The sequence below is a fragment of the Mus musculus genome, chromosome 1, assembly GCF_000001635.26.
Source record: "Mus musculus strain C57BL/6J chromosome 1, GRCm38.p6 C57BL/6J".
Lineage (NCBI taxonomy): Eukaryota > Metazoa > Chordata > Mammalia > Rodentia > Muridae > Mus > Mus musculus.
The window spans coordinates 182,852,043-182,871,146 of record NC_000067.6 but is presented as its reverse complement, the minus strand read 5'-3'; the positions used below and the strand labels follow the sequence as shown (position 1 = coordinate 182,871,146).

Genomic DNA, 19,104 nt, shown 5'->3' with positions numbered 1-19,104 from the left:
CTGCCTAGAATCTAATTTAGCTATATGTCAAATAAAGGCACTTATAATAAAGCAATATTAAGGGAAAGCACACAGATCCATTTACCAAGTAAAGCAAGGACATTGGAGCATTCTTTATACAGGATGCCATGGTTCCAGGAGACTAAGTTTCCATGAACTTTTCACCTCGGGACAGTGCCCAGGTTTATGGGGCCTGTCATGCTTGTCACTACTGGAGTGGATGTAGCACCCTAAATGAAGTTTAAAAAGAAGAACCATTTCATTGTCAAAGTCCAGGAGAGATAGACATTGGTGGGCTCATTTCCAGTAAGAGTAAAAGAAAGAAAGGAGGCAAGGCAGGCCCTGCCAAGGGGTAAATTCACTGAATGGTGAGTCTGTGGGAGGAGGAGGAGGAAGGAGAGCTGAGCCTATCTGTGAGGTGGGATACTAATGAGATGGGCTAGAAATGAACACCAGTGAAGTCTTAGGTCTTCCTGAAAAATGGGGGGGGGGAATCTGGCTATTTTTGGGGGGAGGTGCATGTGTGCATGCACGTTTATGCACCACATGCATGCAGTACCCAGGGAGGCCAGAAGATGCCCCAGAACTGGAGTTACAAAGAGCTAGAGTTCTTAGCTGCTAGGAATGAAATACAGACCTTTTGGAGAACAGGCAACCATTGAGCCCTCTCTTCAGCTCTAAAAATGTGTGTATGTTTTAAAGAGACAAATCAGTGTTTCTTAATTCAATTTAGGCAGAATAAAGGAAGGAGAAGGTGAAGGAGGGAGAGGAAGAGGAGGAGGGGTAGAGGTGGCAGTGGAGGAAGAGGAGGAGAAAGAGAGGGAGGAAGTGGAGTCCTGGTGGAGGAAGGGACAGATTGTTCTCAATGTTAGGACCAAGTTTCTTTGAAGCACAAGCCTGTGTAGCTGGCGAGGTGGAAGTCATCACTGGCAGTAACTCACTGTTGAAAGGAAACGTTAGGCACGGCAGTGGTGCCGAGAGCTGGTGTGGCGTGCAAGCCACTCTTCTCTGTAATCACTCTGCTGTCGTGTACAGCAGCGCATGAAAACAGCATTAGGAGAATTTACGGTTGCTTACGAGCAATACAGTAACAGGATTGCTTGCTAAGACAATACCTCCTCGGGGTCACTGGCAAGGTGGCTGTCAGGCAGACAGTGCCCGTGACAGGCATTTCACTGTGAGGGCACAAAGTACCCAAAGGGGGACAGAACCACTAGCATTGTGTCCAGACCAGAGCACTGCGTCTGCACTCACAATTGACCTCTGAGTATTTCAGACAGGACTTCAAGAGCCAATCCCTCTGGTGGAGCAAGCCCAAGATCTCCTCTCTCCCAGGCCTAGGAAACACACACTTGTCTTCAAAGCAAGTGAAAATCCCTTCATTTTTGATGATAAGCTCCCCAAACCTCTACGACCTTGCCTGGTGTAAGCCAGGTTCCTGTCTGAGGTTATAAATTAGCCATTCCCTAGAGGATGCAGGGAGTTTTACAATCCTAGCAACTCCTCTACTCTCAGGAAGGCAGAACTAAGGGCACATTTTCCAGATTTTTATGGCTAAGTGTGGTGGCACATAGCTGCAATCTCAGCTTTGGAGGCAGAGGCAGGAGGATTGCCGCAAGTTTGGGGCTGGCTTCAGCTACATAACAACTTCTAGACCAACCAGGGTTGCACAAACGACAAAACAAACCAACAAGCAAGCCAGCACATAAAGAAACCTGACCACAACTCTTCTTTCCAATCATCCCCCAGTAGGAACACACTCTGTGAAAAATGTCAAACAGAGCTGGCTGGAACAGGACCAGCTTGGGACAAAGCTATGGGGGAACCGCTTTTGCAAGAGCCTGGAGGACAGTAATCCCAAGCCACCTCATCATGTTTTACCCGACCCCTCTCTCCCGCGCAGTGGTGGGGGAGGGGAGAACTTGGGGCAAGCATAAGCCAGGAGGCCTCCTTGCACATCCTGCAAAGAGAGGCCTCACTGCTACGCTGGAGAAAGAAGAGAGAGGAAAAGGCAGAGACTGCTCTTTTCTTCGCTTTCTGCTGATTCAATTTTATATCGTATCCAGCTGCGGCCGGGATAGCGGGTGAGTCTGCAGGGAGCCCAAAGGGCCAGGAGAGGCTAATGGAGACTGTGCCTCCCCACCCCGCCAGCTGGTCTACTCAGAGGGTGAGGAGCTGAGGGGGAGGGGCGGGTGACCGCTTGGTCACTGCTATTATCACTACAGCTGAGGTGAACAAGACTTGAATTCTAATAAGCAGTGCCTCATGCGTTCAGTACAGCCCTGGGTGGTACTGGGGCTTTACCTGAGAAGCAGATGGGGTGGGGGGGAGAGAAGTAACTCCCACAGTGCCCGCCATGGTACGGAGGGACACTCAGTGCATCTTGGGGACAATCATATGCCCCATCCTCTCCACCCCACCACACACATGCAGAAAAGTCTTTTGCACACTAAAATTCCAGGCTATACGAACAGTGGCGGGGAAGGAGCAAGTCACACCACGGCCTAGGCAGTCCCTCCAAGGGAGACAATGGGAAGTTCAGGGAAAGAGCGCCATCTTGGGGCAGGGCTGTCTCTGAATCTGTGTTCCTTGCATGTGGCACCCAAGGCCAAGGGGCACCAGTCACCCAGCCTCTTTCCTTTCTGTAGAAGAACACCTTACTTGGAACTGACTCAAGGTTGAAGAAAGTTGACAAAGGGCATGTCTGTCTCTCAGATAGCCCTCCACAAGCAGACAGGATGGACGGTCGCTCCTAGTGGACCAGGGCTGACTGTGTGACTGAGCTGGTTGGCCACCCCAACTGGAATCTTGACCCCCACCAACACCTCTCAGAGGCAGTCTCCTTGGGCAGAGTGGTCTCCGGTAGCTGTCAGGAAGGGGCCTCTGGATCGGAGAGGGTCACGGGTATGGTGTCAGAAGCCCTGGGTTCCAGGAGCATCATGTTTCTTATGCCTTTCTGTTCTCCTTGGAGTCCAGACAGAGTAGCCTCCAGTGGTTTTAGCTGAGATCTAATCCAAGGCTTGGGGAGGACAGAGAGCTCTCTGCAGCTGACGTCACACCTGCTTATGACTAAGACCAGGAAGTGATCCAAGGCCCTACTGTGTGGGCTTGGAGGAGGAACTTCAACATGACAAGAGAGCTAAGGCAGTTTGGGGAATGAGAATACATCTGGGGTCAGGGCTGGGAAGAAGTGGGGGGGGGACCTCTCTTCCAGCAAGGGACTGCTCTAAGGACAGTGACAGGAATATTGTTTCTTCATGCTCAAGAATGCTGGTACAGAGGGGAGGGGTGGGGGAAGGAGCATGAGCCCTCCTCCATGCCAAGCAACTTGGTAGGGCCAGAGCCTGGAGCTGTGTGTGGAGACCTCAGTGGGCACAGCCAAGCCAGCTCCGACGCTCCCGCTCATCCGCGCAGAGGAGGTGTTTGAGCCTGGCATGGTAGAATGAATGGGAGATGTACTGGTCATGTCTCCAGCTTCGTCTTCTGTAATCCGTAATTCAAAATGACCATCAGGAGGCTGGCTATGGTGGCCCAAGCCTGTCATCTCAATACTCTAGAGGCTGAAGCAAGGGGACAGTAAATTTCAGGTCAGCCTGGAGAGTCTTTAAAAAACCAGGTGCCATGGATAGACCTCAATACCAGAGCACTTGCCAGGCATGTCCAAGGCCCTAGGTTCAATACCTCACACCGCAGGAAAAAAATAACGGTCAGATCCATGGGTGGGTGGTGTTCGTCTTGCCTTTCCTCTGCTTTCAGAGTTCTAGGCAGAATACTTTCTAGAGAATTAAGCTGCAGGTCTAACCCAACCTTTGTTATCTGGACTACCAGGTAGAAAAGGGAGAGATTCCAAGTCTCTCTCGCTTGGTTGGTGAAAGGCGGCAAGCAGCTCACACCTGTGAGCCAGAGGACCCTACCTGTGGCTTGAGGGGGTGACCTGGCAGCAGTGGGGTTCATCATGGGCCATGATTGACAGCCACTCTCTCGGGATGGGGCTGGACTGCAGTGCTCTCAGTTGCCCGCCTATCCTCTTCTCCCCCCCCCTCCCAATCCCTTCACCTCCTACCCCCCTCCCAGCGTGAGAGTGGGCGCTGGGTTTGTGAGGTGAGGCAGCCTGTCTCCTAGGAGTTCTCTGTTGCAGACAAAGGCCGCCTCTAGCCAGAAGACTTCAGATCCCTGCTGCCTGCGCTTTGAAGTCCTCAGGTGCTTCCTGGTGAAGGCAGGAATCCCAGGAGGGAGACATCATGCCTAGCACCTGCCAGGCCAGCTGCCTCTTATACCTGAATGTGTTTTGACTTGGGAACAAAGACCACCACCAAAAAAAAAAAAAAAAAAGTCCTCCACATCCAAGCTGGCTTTGAGGTTTGATCTCAAATTGGAACCTTTCAAGTTATTTCACATTTGGCCAAATAGAGTTCTTCAGTTTTCTATTTTTCTTCCTTTTCTTATGAAAGAATGCCGATCTAAAAGTCTCCTGGGCACTAGTGGGTTCTGAGGCAATCACACTGCAGCCTGCTCTGTGACTGGATCCGTCACCGATTACATCTCCATCCTACGCTGTGAGCTGGGCCTTGGACAGGCACAGGGGCTCACTCTGGGCATTGCGGTTCTGAGGAGCGGTCAGCTTTACCTCACTCACAGGCATGAGGCCGAGACAGCCTTGGCCACACGGGGGCAGCTACTGTTGAAATCATCATAAGACAAAGCTTCTACTGTTGAGGTTCTCCATCTGTGGGTCTCAATGCCCAGAGACCCTCCGAAACCACAGATGTTTATGCTATGATTCATAACAGTAGCAAAATCACAGTTATAAAGCAGCAATGGGGATACTTTTATGGTTGGGAATCAAACATGAGGAACTGTATTAAAGGGCCACAGCTTTAGGAAGGTTGAGAACCAGTGCTCTAGAAAGACAGGCTCCTTCTTGGGGAACATCAAATGGAAAAGCTCACCACACTCTCTGGAGATGACCCACCCAGCGGCAAGGACTCACCAGCCTTCTTCTCTCAGCTCTCTCAGAGCCAGGACGGTCTCACTCTGGAAGCCCTTCTGCCCAGCCTCAGAGCAGGCAGCAGAGTCCCACTGAGAGCACTGCCAGCTATGGGAGGCCCGGAGCAGCAGAGATCTTCACTAACTAACTTGTCTCTCTCTCTGGGTCTTGTAGACTCCGGTGCAGCTAAGCATAAAAACGTTTGCCAGATGAAAATATGAATCTCACAGGCATTTAATTAAAACAGCAAATGGCGACAATTTGAGTGTCTTCTCTTTTCAGTGTCTAATCTCACCGGATGTTTGGTCCTTTCTAGAGAGAATCATAGCCCTGGTTTATTTCTAGAGATGTACTGACAGAAGGACTTCTGGCCAGGATCCTCTAACTCAGCAGTTAGGGACCGACTGCTAGTGTAGTGTGACCAACTACTTCTCTCATCCGCTGTTACGCCTTCCCTTCCGTGACAGACTGTAACATCCTCTAAAAACTGCACCTCGAGTCTCAAAAGAGACTGCGCACGTTAGAACGATGTTGGGACAGCTAAAGACTACGGGGACTTTAGAAGTTAGAATGTATTTTGCATTTGAAGATAGCCATGAGATTTGTGGGATGTAGGCGGGGTTGGTTTATCTCCATGAGCACTGCAGGATGGGGTTGGGGGGCAGAATTGGTTTGAATGTAAAATGTCCTACATAGGCTGATGTATCTGAACCCTTGGTCTCCAGCTGGAGGGCAGGGATCACCTCAAGCAAGGGCTGGAAGGCAGTGGAGCCTTAGGAAGGAGTAGCTTCCTATAGCAAACCGGTGTGAGCTTTGTGATTCCATAGCCCAGCCTCACTTCCTCCTGTCCTTCCTGAATGTGAACACAGTGTAAACTCCAAACCAACCCATCCTTGCCCCCAAACTAAGAGAGGCAGGGGAACTAGTAGGTGTTGGGGATTGGTTCTAATGCTCTGTCTTAATTAGGCTCCCAAAATCACACGGCAATCTACACATCCAGACACTGAGTGTCCCTGATCTCCCATTGGTTTTTGATTGATCAATAAAGAGCCAGCAGCCAATGGCTGCTGAGGGTGAAAGAAGCGGGGCTTTTAGGATTCCTGGACAAGAAACGCAGAGGAGAGAAGGAATAGATGGCCACAATGCCGAAGCTTAAAGATCAGGTTGAAGAGCTGCAGGAGAGAAACCATCCAGCAAGCGGCCCCCCCCGGGGGGGGGCGCTGCCCAGAAGGAAACAGGGCAGCAAAAATAAAATATGGACTTAGAAAGTGTTAACTCAGGAACACGGGAGGTGAGCGTATGCTAGCCACAGGAAGGTTTAGAAGTGCCCAACAGATTGCAAGCTTGTACAACCACTCTGGAAATCAGTCTGGTGGTTCCTCAGAAAATTGGACATAGTCCTACCGGAGGATCCCGCAATACCTCTCCTGGGCATATATCCAGAAGATGTCCCAACCGTTAAGAAGGGCACATGCTCCACTATGTTCATAGCAGCCTTATTTATAATAGCCAGAAGCTGGAAAGAACCCAGATGCCCCTCAACAGAGGAATGGATACAGAAAATGTGGTACATTTACACAATGGAGTACTACTCAGCTATTAAAAAGAATGAGTTTATGAAATTCCTAAGCAAATGGATGGACCTGGAGGGCATCATCCTGAGTGAGGTAACCCAATCACAAAGGAACTCGCACAATATGTACTCACTGATAAGTGGATATTAGCCCAGAAACTTAGGATACCCAAGATATAAGATACAATTTGCAAAACATGTGAAACTCAAGAAGAACGAAGACCAAAGTGTGGACACTTTGCCCCTTCTTAGAAATGGGAACAAAACACCCATGGAAGGAGTTAAAGAGACAAAATTTGGAGCTGTGACGAAAGGATGGACCATCTAGTGATTGCCATATCCAGGGATCCATCCCATAATCAGCTTCCAAATGCTGACACCATTGCATACACTAGCAAGATTTTGCTGAAAGGACCCAGATATAGCTGTCTCTTGTGAGACTATGCCGGGGCCTAGCAAACACAGAAGTGGATGCTCACAGTCAGCTATTGGATGGGTCACACGGCCCCCAATGGAGGAGCTAGAGAAATTACCCAAGGAGCTAAAGGGAACTGCAACCCTATAGGTGGAACAACAATATGAACTAACCAGTACCCCGGAGCTCTTGTCTCTAGCTGCATATGTATCAAAAGATGGCCTAGTCGGCCATCACTGGAAAGAGAGGCCCTTTGGACTTGCAAACTTTATATGCCCCAGTACAGGGGAACGCCAGGGCCAAAAAGGGGGAGTGGGTGGGTAGGGGGTTGGGGGGGTGGGTATGGGGGACTTTTGGGATAGCATTGGAAATGTAAACGAGGAAAATACCTAATAAAAAAAAAGAGAAAAAAAAAAAAGAAGTGCCCAACCATTGAGCTAGTCAAGAGTCAAGGCATGGAAAAATATAAAGGTTGTGTGTGTGTGTGTGTGTGTGTGTGTGTGTGTGTGTGTGTCTTCATTCGCTAATTCAGAGACCGCTGGCAGGTGGCAAGAAGTGGGGTCACTCGCAGGAGCTCAGAGTGGATTAATAATTTACAGCTACAAATATGGGTGCAGACTTCTTAAGTGGGCAGGAATCTTAAGCCACAGACTCTGAACTCCAAGGTCATGCTTCAGCCACCTCTTCTCTTGACCCTCTCTTGCCTGTATTTGCGTGATCACATGATCACTGCTGTTCCTGACCTACCATTTGAGAAAACCGTTTCTAGGAATTTCTCTAATGGGACATGAGTAGCACACGTGCTACTTCCTGTCCATTTGGAAGCCTGGATGTTAAGAGAATGTTATAGACACTAAGCACTTTCTGAGGATTCATCCTCCTGAAGAAAGCAAGCCCCTTTCTGCAACCATACAACAGCCTCCCACGGTCCTGCCTCACTGGGCTCCGGGGATTCTAGGCAGGTTTTATATTGTTTTCCTGAACTGTGTGCCCACCAGCTTCCTTCTAACATTTAGAGCATGCGTAGTTGATTACAACTAGTGTCGAACTGTCACCTGGGTAGTTCACTTGTCTGATGCCCCACACTCTCTCCCACACTCACATCCTACAAGCCCTTGGGCGAGCACCTTCTACACACACTAAGACATTCACACAGCCTGGCGGGCTCTGTGGCGATTCAGAAGGAAATCCTTTCCCACAGGAGAGACCCACACTTCTTAAAGCTTAAGGCCAGACAGAAAAGACACCACTGCTCAGACTCTGGGAAAATAAAGAGCCATCTATCCCTGGGTAGAAATTTCACGTTGCAATTGTGAGGTCTCCCACGAGCCTGCCCTCCCACCCCTCCCCAGAGCAGACGCTCTGATGTGCACTTTGGTATAAGTAGCTGCATGTGGACGTTGGACTATGGTAATGATGAGGGTCTCAAGAGGACGAGGTCTGTTATGAGTCTGTTAGACTGACAACTCTGCAAACAACTGAATCATGCCCTCTTTTTCCTTGGAGTTCCCTGGTGCCCCGCGCACTCTTCCTCTGGGCCTTGTGAGTGTGAGGCAGACAGGTAACAGAGCTCTCAGCACTCAGGAACAGGAGACTGCTCATGCTCACTAACAAAGGTGTTTTATTAAATAAATAAATAAATAAAAATGAAAAAGACTTGCATTGAGCCTGGGAGTATGTATGGGAAAGACACAGACAGAGGTTAACAGCCACAGGGGTCAAAAGGCCTGAGAAGGGAAAGAATTAAGATGCAGCCACATGAGGACAGACAGACAGACGGACAGGTCTACAAAAATAGGCCAATGTATAAGGATCATGGGCTTCAACAACCTTTGGTCCTTGCGACTCTTGATAGGACTGCCATGGCCTCTGCTTCCAGGCCATCAACTCCTCGTGCAGCCTGACCTTGATGGGATAACTCACACCTGTCATTCAAATGTTGGCTCCACCCACTAGGGAGAAGTGGAGGAGGGAGTCTGCACAAGTCCTGCCAGCCACCAAGGTGTCACTGCCACGGGCTGTGAAAGGGGCCCCATGCTCTCTGCTGCCTTGCTGGCTCCACTGTGGCCAGGGACACCTGGTCCTGCTGGGAGGCATCAAGGAGTGCTGACAGCAGGGACGGTCCTCCCTCTGGCATGCTTCTAGGGAGACAACCAGACTGGAATGATGAATCCCTTACTAAGCAACAATTATTTAAAATCCCCTTTTTTTTTTAACTTCAAAAACAACTATAAAAGTACCAGACTCTCTTCTTGTCAGACTGTAAGGCAATCCATCAATGCCTACTAGTTAACTAGGCATGACCAATGGCTTTGAAGTGACAGAGGCCCAGGCCTGAGTCCCAGCTCCACTGCACCTGCCACTGAGCCTTGCTCATCAGCAAGACGGAGCTGAGAACAGGAAACAGACATTAGGTGGGTCAGACAGTGAAGCTTTCAGTTAAGCGATCACTGTTTTTGTTTGTTTTGTTTTGTTTCGAGACAGGGTTTCTTTGTGTAGCCCTGGCTGTCTTGGAACCCACTCTGTAGAACAGGCTGGCCTTAAACTCTGCCTTCAGGGTCCGAGATTAAAAGCATGTGTTACCACCCCTCTTAAGTGATCATTGTTATTATGAAGTATTTCCAAACACAGTTAAGAAGGAGCAGGGAGCCAGAATAGCACTGGACCAACCAGATAGAGTCACAATACGTGAGTCTTAAAGCCTGGGCATTTTAATCATAGCCATAACTAACTGAGGGTGACTTTATACCTAAATCTAAGAGTGACAGTGCCCTTGACTAGCACTAGATGTCAAATACTCCTTAAAGTATTACATTTGCTATCATAGTGAATGAAGCCTTATACAAAATCACTTTCTATTCTACTCTATTTACAATCTCGGGTGTGTGTGTGTGTGTGTGTGTGTGTGTGTGTGTGTGTGTGTGTGTGTATGTGTGTGTGTGTGTCTGTGTCTGGTATGTGCACATAAGAGCAGGTAGGTGGAGGCCAGGGGCGAAGGATGCCCCTGAACCTGGAGTGACAGGTGGCTGTGAGCCATATGACATAAGTTTGGAAAGCAAGCTTGGTTCCTCTTCAAGAATAGTTAGTCTATGATCCTGGCCACTGAGCCAGCTCCCCAGTTCTGTTTCATTATTTTTGAGATAGAGTGTTGTGTAGCTAGGGTTGACTCATCTTCTAGCTAAGGAGGGCCTTCAACACCTGGTTCTCTGAGTGCTGGGATATGGGTGTGTGCCACCATGCCTGGTCTATGGAGTCTTGGGGACTGACTCCAGTGCTGTGAGCATTGAGCAGGCTACTGATCATGTTAGGTTTGGGGACAGCTACTGTGTCATTCAGGAGTGACAGGTCCACTGAGTGTAGGAGACTGGGGCTTTGTAAGTGTTTAAGAGGTTGGGGAAAGCTTTTTAGAGAACTCTTGTCCACCTGACTCCCTGCTGGAGTCAGAACGCTAATGGATTTTAAAGCCCCAAGGAGTATGGGATACATGGCACAGTTGGGTAGTTTTTACTGCACCATAAAGAAAAATCAAATGATATGAAACATGTACTTCATATGACAGGAAGAAGAGGAAACCTAGGAGGGGAGAAGGGAGGCACTCGAAGGGGTAGATTGTGTGTGTGGGGGGGAGCTCTCTACTTCTTCAGTGTCTCCTCAAGTGCTACTAGTTGTGGTCTGAGCAGCAGGCACCCCTTCGGCTTACTCTGCCCATGTGTTTAGACTTGTAAGCCTGTGGGTTTAGACTCATAGCTTTTTCTTTCAGTCTGTGTTGCTTTGAACGGGCTCACAAATTATTTCCTTGGATATTTTGGAGGGAAGGGCATTAAAAGCAATGATGCAAAAGTTATCTTTTAAAAAAAGTAGTATGAGTGGGGTGGGGAAGGCATCGAATGGCCTTCGTGGCACGGACGGTTCTTGGATCATTCCGTGGCCAGGGCTGAGTCTGGCAGCAGCCAGCGCCTGTGTTCAGCATCGGAGCCCATTTCCAGCTAGAAGCTGCTCTCAGCTCCCTGTTTATAACCTTAGATCACTGCCTCTGAAGTCAGATTTTGTTTTATGTCTATCCATATCATATTCTCCAGGCTCCATAAAAGGCTGCTTTTCCAAGTCCCCCAGTGAAGCTTATAGTCTCTGACTACTTGAAATGCAGTTAAGGCAAATTTGAAAAGATCCTAAAACAGGCATTTCAATTTGACAAAATCATAACAATGATATCTTCAAACTACCCTTGATTTTTGGTTATGTGAATATGGAAAATCCTCCAGGAACTAAGAAGTGGGCCTTTTAGTGACAGCCAGTGCTCACCATGGCCCACCCACTGTATGCAGACAACGGTGAGGCGACTACACTGGAAACGGGGTTAACCTTGTCTCTGGAGACTAGACTAGCCAGCTTTAACAAATGGGTACAAAACAGTCAATACACACACACACACACACACACACACACACACACACACACACTTCCTACTGCATGCTCCTACTGAAAACTTCTTTGTTATAGGCATTTCAAATGTACCAGGGTGTCTCAACTTTAACCTTCTATCTTGTCCTTTGTCCCCTATAAAATCTGGCCCCGTGGAGACAGGAATGTGTGGGGACTTTAAGGCATAGCCTAGGACTTTAGCAGAATGAATTGCATGGGGCAGTCATCCCTCCCTCCCACCTCTTCAAGTCTTGTCTGAGGAAGCTGCATGGCTCTGGCAGACTCTCTGCATGTTGGTCCTTCCTTTAGAAATAAAAGCCTTCTCCCATTGCTCTGAGCACCTTCTGCCTGCGCCCACTTCTCACAGGACACCCCCAGCCCTGCTTCTCCTGTGGAAGCAACAGGGAAGCAGCCTATGCTGCTGCACACTTGGAGGGACTGGTTAGCTTTGGCCTGTTGCTGGGTTTTGGGGGTTGGGTTTGGAGAGGGCTCTGGAATGGAGGTTTCTCTCCCACCATTTCCAGCCATTCACTCGGATGTTAAGGAGAAGCACATTAGGTGAAACTTCAAGACCCAAGACACACCAGGGCTGAGGCCGGGGTTAGACTTCAGGGATGGAGGATATTAGGAACCCCTGCTGCTCCGCTCCCAGATCCAGCCAACACAGACCCCCTAATTAGTGCTCTTTACCAACACACACTCTATAACCATTCAGATTTCATAAAGACAGGGAAGAGACTGATCTTGCTTTCAGGTTTCCAAGAGTGTCTTACAGTCAGACATTTACGGCTTCCACTGTAAACGCACAGGAAAATGAAGGAAACATTGATACCACAATAAAACTCGGGGTGAGACGGATGGTGTCACCATGCCATCTGTTATCATCCAGTGCAAGAAAATTAATTTCTGAAGGCATTTCATTTAACTTTGCAGTACTCTGTGGTCTGACATTTGATTCTTTCGGCTTTTTCTTTTATTTGCCTTCTTCCCCCTAAGAATGGTGACAGGTGGGTGGGGGGAGGGGGTGTGTTTAACATAAGTATAGCTCCAGGTCAGGTGGGTGACCTGGGCTTCAGCAAGCAAAAGTCCCTTCTGGCCATCATCAGACTCTCCCCATCCAAAAGGCTTATATGTGTTACCTTCCAGAGCAAGGCACCGGGGTGGGCTGGACGACCAGATAAGGTTGTGTAAGCACTCGAGGTTCTCGGAACCCTCGAGTTTAAATCCAGGGAAGCAGCGATAGGCGATCACAGTTCCCACAGGGAAGGAGGTCTGGAACTCGGAGATGTTCACGTAGCCATTGGAAGAGGCTAGAGGTCTCAGGCAGCCTGCGAAAGCAAAATGGGAAGGTTTCACTGGGGCGCCTTTGCATATGTGTAATGGCCAATGGCACAGAGGAACGCTTTGAGATTGTCCCTTAGCAACAAAAGGACATTGCAGACTTGGGCTGCATATACATAGATGTTTGCTGGTATATCTGAAATGGTGTCATGGGGGTCAGATAAAGAGTTAGGAGGGAAGGAGAGAGGTAAGTTGGGTATGAATTAGTGCATCGCTAGCCAGGTGAACCTGTCCCAAATGGATTATTAGCATTACTTGAGGGGCTTTTACAACCCAGCGGTGCCCAGGGTCCATGCCCAGGAGGAGAGCCTGGTGTCACTGTGTGTTTATGAAGCTCTCTGTGTCATTTAAGATGACGTCAGGGCTGAGGACCACTGAGGCACCCTAGGAGGGGACAGACACTCCAATGGCTAGGGATCGGTGACTTGGGCAGCTTATGTTCTAAACTCGGTCACGGGATAGAATCTTGTCGTGCTAGCACTACTAGACTTCTGAGAATCAAGTGTGAAGTGAGATAGATTAAGAGTCTTAAAGTGTGCTGGTTTTCAAACTTGAGAATTCCTCAGAGGGCTTAATCGACACAGACACCCCCCCCCCCCAGATCACATGCTGGGCTTCTGTCTGAGCGAGTCTCAGTGGAACCCGAGGCTATGCATTGCTACGGTGGGTCCAGGTAGGAGGAAGGTCCTCGGAGGAGCATGGACTGCAGTGGGTCTCTGCTCCAAAAGGAGCATGAGGGGTGCTATCAGAGAAGTGGGGAACCAGACCCAGGATCCCCCCAAATCTCTGGCTGCCTTTGGTTCTTGAAGCCTGTGCTATTCCTAATGGCACAGAATTCTGCTGTGTGCGCCTTTCCTGCTGCCATGGCATTGTGTCGAACATAGCAATGTCACTGGAGTGCATAATGACATCACAGGGTGATGTGATATCCTTCCAGGGGGCGGGATAGAAGTGATAGCGGGATAGATAGTGATAATGAAAAGGCCCACTTTCCCTTCTAGTGCCAAACTCGGACTTTGTACTCCACGCATAATGGGAGATGACCAAGCCCTCCTCCAGAGCTGGCTTTGCCACATACTAACTATCCTGAGGCGTTCTCTCAGTGAGTTGCTGTAGTACCTGTGCACCAGAGTGAGGAGAGACAGGAGAGGCACCAGGACAGACCTTAGGGACAAACACAGTCACCTACCTCACTGCTGTGCCTTCGGCAACAAGGTCCACAGTGTGAGCAGGTCCAAATCCAGAACCAGTCAGGAGGTTTCTAGACACCCCTAAAGGTGCAAGAACTCTGCATCTTTTTACCCTGTCTCATGGTATTAGATTGTTTTTCTCAATCCCTGCTCCCTCAGTGTGTGTGTGTGTGCTTGTGTCTGTCTGTCTGTCATCTGTCTGTGATGGCATGTACATGTGTGGCTCAATGCCAGGCATCTTTTTCTATTGTTTCTTCTTTCTGTGAGATAGAGTCTCTCACAGTACCAGGGCATCTCTGTCTCGGCTCGGCTGGCCGGCCTAGCCTAGCCATGCCCCGTCTCTGCATCCCCTGAGACCTGGATGCAGATGCTTGCCACAGGCCACGCCCAGCTTCTGTGGTTCTGGCAATCCACCTCAGCGCCTCACGCAGGCGCTTTACCAACTGAGCCACCTCCTGAGTTCAGTCCCTGAGCTAAAAGCTGGTCATATTCACGGCAAAGGCGAGATGTGAGGGGTCAGAGTGGGGAGCGGGAAGCGGGAAGCGGGAAGCAATGTGATCAGAAATGAGGAACAGCAGATGAGTCTGTTAGCAGGAGCAACGGAAGGTGCCGGATGCTTGTACAGTTCGGGTGGCTGACAGGGTGTTGGCCCTGCGCGCCCTCCAGTGTCAGGGCTCCCACTCCAAACTACTCATATGGAGACAACAGTCTTTCCCAAATGACAGATAATTCTGCCTCACAGTGAGCAGGGCATGCAGACCCTCTCCAAAACCTCAAGTACCAGTCCCCTCCCCCAACAACAACAAAAAAGGCCTCTGTGCAGCCCACCCTCCCCTCCTCCTGAGGAGATGGCAGGAGCCATAATTCCTGTAGCTAATCAGAGCTGAGGGGGAAAGAGATGCTCACTCTTGGCTGGAGACAGCCCATCCTAAATATACCAGTGGGAAACAGGCCTCAACTCAATACTTCAACGGGGTTTCCATTTGCACGTCTGGATAATAGAGAGCCGCCTACCGGAGCCTTAGCCCCTAGATCTATAGGTGCAAATAAGAGTTCTAGAATGAAATGTCGCTCTGGGAGCCAATTACAATCAGCCAGGGGGCTCGGAGAGGTGCCAGGCTGTCTGCAGCAACGCAGAAGATCCCGTTCTTGTGTCGTGCCAGCTGGGTGGTCAGAGGGAAGCTGGTGCAGCGGCAGCGGGCAGGGTTCTGTCCACAGTAACAATGACGCACAGGATGGGCTGGGACCACAGCACAGGCAGGGCACCTACTGTGTGGGATGAGGGGTTTTGAGGAGGAGTGATGATGGAGCTGGGCTACCTGGCATTGTTTGGAGCATTACGTCTCTTATGAGTAACCAGGTGCAGGCTTGGGTGGTGCAGGCCTACAGTTCCACCTGCTTTGGAAACTGGGGCAATGGGGTCACAAGTTCAAAGCCCATCTGGGTTAGTGGAGTGAGTTCAGGGGTTGCTTGGGCAATTTGCTGAGATCTTCTTTCAAAGTTAAGAGTTAGAAGGAGAAATATGGGCATAGCTTAGAAGCAGGGTACTGTGTGAGGCCCTAGGTTCAAATCCCAGCAATATTTAAAAAAAAAAAAAAAGAAAGAAAGAAAAGAAAATGAAGAAAGAGGAAAAGAGAAAGAATAGCCAGCCAGCTCTCTTGTTGATGACCTGCTGCTGAGCAGAATTTGAGAATGGGAGAGCGACCCAGACTGGGCTGGACAGAGCAACAGCAAGGCACATATCTGAACTCTTTAAAATAACGTCCCAAGAGGCCATAGGGAAACGGGATTCCTAAGGAAATTCAGTGGATTTGAGGAATACAAGGGAGAACTAGAGAGGGTGAGAAAACAGACTGCAGGGCGTGGCTGAGGTCTGAGGTGACTCTCCTCACCCGTGACTCTGGTCCTGGAATAAAGCTGTGGCTAGTGATGCTTGTTTGCATGGGGGCACAACCCAGGTGCCAGCTGCTCGTCTTGTAGGCAGTCTCTGAACAGATAAGTAAAACCCATGTCTCTTTTAGGGTAGGCTAGCAACACAGGCCACAGGGCAGGCCGAGTGATGGCTGGGCTCCTCTGTCCTCTCAACTCTGAAACCTTTGTTCCTTCATAGGGTCACAACTCTTAAGCTCTGGTGTGGGAAAACAATTTATTTCTGATGATGGAGCACACAAAGCAATATCAGGGCCTGCCAGTTGTGATTTCCAGGCACAAAGTTAACATTCATCTCAACTTGAACGTGCCAGAGCTTTTGGAACAAATTCCAATGCCTTCCTTCTCCCTCAAACTATGAATTATGCATTGGCTTCTTTTGGCCCTTTAGACCAAGTCACATGTCAAAAAATAAAATCAGAATTAATGTGAACTCAAGGGCTTATTTTCAGAAACAGGTCCCTCTGTATATGGCGGCTGGGACAAGTTTTAAAAGTATGAAAGGATAAATACTCGCTGTGCAGTTGGGAAGCATCTGAATGTGATTATTTTTCTGCTTTTCATGAATTATAAGAAGGATAACATTATGAAGAGAAAGGCTTTCTGTAATACGCTTACTGTATTCTCACTACTACTCAAGTACCACACTCTGTTATTTCCATTAAGTATACAATGATTCATCCCTGTTACAAAGCCTCCTAATTCTTTTTAATGTATTATTATTAGTGTGTGTATGTGTGTGTGTCTGCCCACACTGGTGTGTGCATAGGCATGGCACACACATGCAAGCCAGAGTGCCTGTGGTGGTCGGTTCTCTCTTAGAGCCAGAACTCAGGTTGTCAGACTTTTGGGCAAGCCCCCTTTTCCTGCTGAGCCCCTTCACTCGCCTACCTCTCCTAATTCTTCAACTACTTTCCTGATTTTCTAAGGGAAAGGGATTTGATACCGGACATACTGAAGCATCAGCTCCATACTTTCTATACTGGGAAATCTGGTATACCGTGCTGGGTCACCGCAAGGAGAGGCGACACAAGAAGGCAGGGCAGGACCTAGGTGGGGCGACCTTGTATTCTCTGCCAGAATGTCTGTTGTTTCGTTAGAGGATCATGCATGCCCACCCTTTACAACGACAGGGACAACAGCGGCTCCCATCTCATACCTTGACAGATGGGCAGGTTATCCCATGTCCCATCGTCACGGCATAACGAAACCAGGTTGTACAGGTCAGGGTAGCGGATCTTGAACCCCTCGTGACAGTCAATGACTAACTTCTCTCCGTGTCTGTACGTCTTGTTTCGAATCTCAGCATCTTCAATTTGGGGGATGCGGCAGTCTGCAATAAGAGACGAACATGACTTTTTGCAATTCAAAATGGTTAACGGCTTTACAAGGAGGCTCTTTTTTTTTTCCAGCCCTAGTCTCAATCTGTTAACACAGAGATAACCTGGTACCTCACCTGTCACCAGACTCAGGGAACAATGACAGGGTCGCCGCCTGCATCGCAGAACTAACAGGGTGCAGGGACCATATCACAAAAAGAACTTTAGTTTCTGCCTGTGACACTTTGTACCAAGCAGCTTGTCTTCTGAATGAGTCTCAAACTAGATAAAGACTTGGCTGTATTTTTGACAGGGTTTAACATTGTTTAGCCTGTCGGGCTGGTCACCGTAGCCACCCAGGCACGGCATAGGGCCTGGCCTCAGATACAGTGCGCAGGACAACATGGAGTACAAACTGCCTCTGAGTACTAAACCAGCACACACCCTTGCCAACCCCCTAGGGTTTAGGACAGCTGGGCATACTATGTGCTCACATGGAGTGGCTGAGCCCAACTGAAAAAGACAGTGGGGGAGGGGGGAAGGCAGTGAGGACAGGGAGCAAAATGACCAAAACATACCAAAAAAACTCAAGGTGAGTGTCTGCTTCTGACCCTATCTACTTACAATTTACGGTAAAAGCCACTGTGCTTGCTCCTCAGCGTCTAGTTGGGACTCTGTTCACCCTGGCCCCAAACACCACACAGTGAGTCCTGTCTGGTATATCACCCACTGTGTGTGTGTGTGTGTGTGTGTGTGTGTGTGTGTTTTCTTCATCCCTCAAGAGTACATCTCTGTTAAATGTTTCCGATTTTGTCTACTTTACTTTAGTGTTGGGGTTAGAAGCCAGGACACTGAGATTGCTGGGTAAATGTTCTATCTCTGGACTTTACCACCACCCTTGCTAGATGCTCCTGATTTTAGATGCACGTGGGTTTATAAGTATGACCTGGAGATCGGTTATACTCCAACTTGATGAAGTCTTTTTTTTTTGGAAACACGGCAAAAATCTAAGGGTAGTGTTTTTCCAGTCTGAACCTTTCTCCAGAAATTCTTCAGTGTGCTAAAGGATGTTTGACTTCTTAGCTGGTCCCCAGAGTCACTGAATGTACAAGGTGGCTGGAATAGCATCAGTAAGAGCCCTGCTCATCAGGACACTGAAGCCTGAAATTGTCAACCCTGAGCCCTGAGCCCGGGGAGCCCTGACACAGGCAGAAAGAGGGAATTTCGCAGTGGCTGGTGGCTGCTAGCTTTGGTTGCTCTACAAAGACAGGGTCCATCCAAGGGCATGTCAAGGTTGGGGCTAGGTTCTCTAGAGAGCAGACTCCATAAATCAGGGCATGAGAAATGAGGAAGTCTCAGAGAGGCCTCCTTGAAGGAGGAGGGCCTGGATCAGCTTCCAGGGGAGAGGACCATAATATTCACTGTGGATCATTTGCAAGGCCGGGATTAATTTTATTGTTGCCACCACTGGCTTGAGAGCAGGCCCTGAATCACTACACTGACACTTTGACCCAGGTCTTCCCCATTGTTTACCCATTCCCAGCTTCATTCTTGTTCTTGCCAAAGAACTGCAGGAAGAGGGCGCTGTCTGAAGCTCCAGCAGGAACCCTGGGGGTGTGCACAGCCCTCTGAGCCCAGCTAGCTGGCTTTGAGCACAACCCTGGTGTTTCCCCCGAGTCCCCAACAGTCTCAGCTGAGGAGCTGACTACTGGTTTCCATTTCACTGCTCGTTCGTTCTGTACCAGGGCCACAGAAAGGAGTGCTCTACCTATTCAAGTTTAACCGATAGTTTCTGAGCTAAAATCACTGACTTACTTCCAAATCAACCTCAGAATGATCCCGACTGGAGTCACAAGGTAACTGACAACCCCGCACACCAGCGCTGCCTTCTTCTTAATGGAAAACTGTGAATTATATTTTTCTCTCCA

The 19,104-nt window shown here is 49.1% G+C and overlaps 1 protein-coding gene across 8 annotated transcripts in view; it reads right to left on the bottom strand.

The window, feature by feature from the left end:
• The window catches only part of Susd4 (sushi domain containing 4), a 132,553-nt gene that overhangs the window by 25,450 nt on the left and 87,999 nt on the right, over window positions 1-19,104 (bottom strand). For all 8 annotated transcript variants that reach the window (NM_001356462.1, XM_030243824.1, NM_001356464.1 and 5 more), the window contains 2 exons: window positions 17,017-17,190; window positions 12,537-12,725 (listed from right to left, as the gene is read on the bottom strand). In NM_001356462.1, the coding sequence (NP_001343391.1) occupies window positions 12,537-12,725; window positions 17,017-17,190 (363 nt within the window). The remainder of the gene's footprint in view (window positions 1-12,536; window positions 12,726-17,016; window positions 17,191-19,104) is intronic.